The 3743-nt window shown below is 50.5% G+C and overlaps 1 protein-coding gene across 1 annotated transcript; it reads right to left on the reverse strand.

Moving 5' to 3' along the window:
• Positions 1-1412: 1412 nt before the first annotated feature.
• PRNP (prion protein) lies at positions 1413-3743 on the reverse strand (the record flags this gene model as incomplete). Its single annotated transcript, XM_009273807.2, is given in 2 exon segments — positions 1413-3596; positions 3599-3743. Coding segments are annotated over 2 exon segments (564 nt in total), but the record flags the coding sequence as incomplete, so codon positions are not given.

The raw sequence follows: 3743 nt of genomic DNA on the forward strand, positions 1-3743 counted from the left end.
TCCCCCCTTTTTGGTTTTTTTTTTCCCCTTCTTTTTGTTGGTTTTTTTTCCCTTCTTTTTTGAGGTTTTTTTTTCCTTCTTTTTAGTTTGGGGGTTTTTTCCTCCTTCTTTTTGGGGGCTTTTTTCCCTTCTTTGTTAGAGGGTGTTTTTTCCTTCTTCGTTGGGGTTTTTTTTCCTCCTACCGCTGGGCTGCAGCTCGCCAGTGCAAGGTCTGTTAGGAGATGGGTCCTCCGAACTCATCACTGAAGGACGATATCTTCATTGCTACCTCCTCCTCTTTTATTTGAAGTTTGAAATCGCTCTCGTTTTACTTTGAAAAATCTTAATTAATAAGAGGGTTGCATAAACCTCCCCGTGGCCCGGATCAGCAGGGTTCCCCCTGTAGCTTGGGGACCGGTGAAGCCGTTTTCCCCGCAGGGCAGCGGGGCTGGGGGCTTTGGGGGTCTTGCATTTATTTGCCCCCGCTTTAAATGACATGGGGAAAAGCCGGAGGTATTCAGTTGTGAGTATTTAGGGCGAAATAACATCCTAAAGAAAACACCCCAGTGAAGTTTGGAGCCGGAGAGCTTTTGGGTTGCATTAAGCAGTTGGATGCTGAGTTGGCGGAGGATGAGCAGCGGCCGTAGAGACGCTTAGGACAGACCCAATAACCTCACGGGGGCTTTTTCTTCCCCAAATCCTCCTTCCCATCGCAATTTTTTTTTAACTTGCTTTTGCACAGGGAAGATGTGAAGGGTGGGATCCTGATTTTTTTTTTTATTTTTATTTTCCTCATTTTGGAAACTAGCTTCCAATACTAAACCCTGCCTGCCCTCTGGTTTTTTTGCCCCACTCACTGTTTGCTGCTCCACTTACCAACGTTGCAAGATAACGTGGTGATGCCCGGTAGCCAATTTCAAGCAAAAAAGCTTTTATTTTGCCCTTTCCAAGCACCTACAGGAGCTCTGGATCCCTCTTATGGACCTCTTAGGGTCTCCTCTTTGGGAGCAAGCTGCTTGCATGCAGGAATAATCATCTATTTAGTGCTAAGTATTTTTTTTTCCTTTATTTTTCTGCCAAAAGAATGCAAAAGAGTCACATTTGGGTTTTGGAGCACCACTTAAAGACCAAATTCTTTAGCGTCCTTGTGGGCAAGGGGGTTTGCAGCGCAAGAAATCGCATCCTGCGTAGGCTCAAACCAAACTGGTCCAAGGCTTGGTCTTGAGCTTAAAATTAAAGCACCGTCCAGCTGAAGGGTCCAAGCTCTTCCACCTTTTTAACCGTAATTTTTAACCTTTGCTGTGGTCTAAGTCATCTAACGGTGATGCTGGTTTAGGTACCGGGGAGATTTGGATTTCTGGCAACATTTCTGGCCCCCCCCCATGGGCTTGGGGCTTCACGTGAAGTTGTTTGGGCTTAACGCCACTGAAACAGCAGATGTAAAAACTCTTTTATTAGATAGAAAATAGATGGAGTAAATACAAGGTATAGACGGGCCCAACCAGCGCGTTGGCTTCATTAGAAAATATTGGTTGGATGGTAGCGATACCGTTAGTGGGAGCAGGGGAGGAGAAAAGGTTAACTGAAATTGTGGGGTTTAGGCCAAATTTAGTGCTGAAAGGGAGCAAAGGAGCCCAAAGGCTGGGGAGGCAGGGACAGCCGGGGCAAAAAATGCCGCTTCTGTCTGCGGCGCTGCGGGGATGGGCGAGAGCTGTTTGCACGAAGGAGGCTGACGTGCGTCTTGGCTTTATCCATTTTAATTTGTACCAGACGTCGAACACTTAGAAAAGTATCGGAACGGCAAATTTCGTGCATGCACCGTTACGGATTTACAAAACATTCGCGTATCACAAAGTACAGGTTACCTCAAAGCCCTGCTTTTCCGGTGAATATCCTGAAAGATTTCTTTTCTCTCTTTTTTTTTTAATATATATATATATATATACCTATCTTCATTTAGCTTACACCGATGCGAAAAATCATGTAGGACAGTGTCATTCAGTGCCTTGCAAAAAAAAAAACAAACCACGAGAGATATTAAATATAACTCGGGGTGACAGGTTCGACAAGCGCAACTTTACAGATGCTACAGGTTATATACAACCCAGCGTCGACTCAAACACAAGAAGCGAGAATTTCACCCACTGCTTCCACAAATTACTTGCAAAAGGCGTTTGGTTTTTTTTGTTTTTTAGCATCTCCCATCCCTCAGGCTTGGTCTTCCTGATGCTGTTTGCCGCAACCATCCGATCTGGCTGATTTAAGTCTCTTGCTACGTGCTTGACCCCCCCCGAGCATCCTTTTTGCTGTATTTTAACGTCCTTTAGGTCAAGGTGCCGAAGCGTGAGCGTGACTTGTCACCTATAGCGCATCCACAATAGCTTTTTCTCGGGCTGTACCACACCAAGCATTACCGCTTTGGGGTTTTTTTGGGGGGCATTCAGCAGCACTTTTTGCCTTTAGACAGGCTAAGAAAGACAGCGAGGCTCAACCGAAAGCAGAGTGGCGCGGGGGCGAACCAAAACCCGGCCGGGGCTTCAGCCTTGCTGCTGGGGGGGGGGCGAGGGAAAGAAATCACTTTATTTTTGTGTATTGCTGCAGGAGGTATTTGCAGCATGCAAGGTGCGGAGCGGGCAGGTCCGTATGTACACGAGGAAGAGTGGTTTTTAGGATTAAAGGGTTAAAATTGCAATCCAGCAGCTCGTTGCTCGAAAAACCCATATCTGACCCTCCTAAAACCCCTATGGGGTATATAGGTGCTCGGGTGCAACGCTGCGGCGTGCCCCGGGGAAAGGGGTTTTGGTGGCAGCGGGTCTAAGGGGATTAGGGAAAACCCTGCTTGTTAGCAAAGAGGATTTTCGGAAACGCTCTTGCAGTGATGCCAAGGACCGGGTGAGCTCCTCTCTGCCCGGTCCCTCTCGGGGTAGCCCCGAGGAGGAGGAGGAGGTGGTGAAGGCCATTTTTTTGGGGCATCCAGCTCCATCACTGTCCTGCCACGACGGGGACGCGTTTGGGGTGGAGAAGGAAATTTTCATCCGGTTGCCTAAACCGGAGCCGCCGGGGAGGTGATGGGGAGCGTCGGTGCCCGTGCGCCCCAAGGGCTCTTCACCAAAGATGACCGCAAGCAAGAACAGGGGGGTTCAGGGGGTCCCCACGGGGACACAGGTGACACCTCAAAGCTGCAGGATCCGGGGCGCATCAGTGCATGGCGAAAAGGGTGAGGAGGAGGAGGGCGGCGAGGGATGCGTCGGCAAGGTGCAGCCGGATGCCGGAGGCCAGGCGGTACTCGCGGTACTGCTGGATGCACATCTCCCGGATCACCTTCGTCACCACCTTGGTCTCCAGCTCCGTCTCTGTTTGGTTCACCGCTGGACCAGCCTCCGACGCGTTCTTCTTGGCGGCGGGTCCGATGTTGTATTCGGTCACGGTGATGTTAAAGCAGTCGGCGACGAAGACGTCCTGCGTGACGGGGCTGCTGTAATCCCGGTAGTAAACCTGGTTGGGGTACCGCGCCGAATTTTCGTTCCACCACCGGTACTCATCGGGGCTGTCGAAGCGATAGTGCATCCCCGACATGACGCGTCCCATGGCGTAGCCCCCCAAACCTCCCACCACGCCGCCGCTGCCCCGGCCATGTGCTTGAAGTTGGTCTTGGATTTGGGGGGTTTCCATGGCTTTTGGTTGTGGTAGCTTCCTCCGCTGGAAGGGTTGTAACCCTGTCCCCACCCCGGGTTGTGGGGGTACCCCGGGTTGTGGGGGTACCC

This window comes from Aptenodytes forsteri, unplaced genomic scaffold (genome assembly GCF_000699145.1).
Source record: "Aptenodytes forsteri isolate BGI_AS27 unplaced genomic scaffold, ASM69914v1 Scaffold127, whole genome shotgun sequence".
In the NCBI taxonomy this organism is placed as follows: Eukaryota; Metazoa; Chordata; class Aves; order Sphenisciformes; family Spheniscidae; genus Aptenodytes; species Aptenodytes forsteri.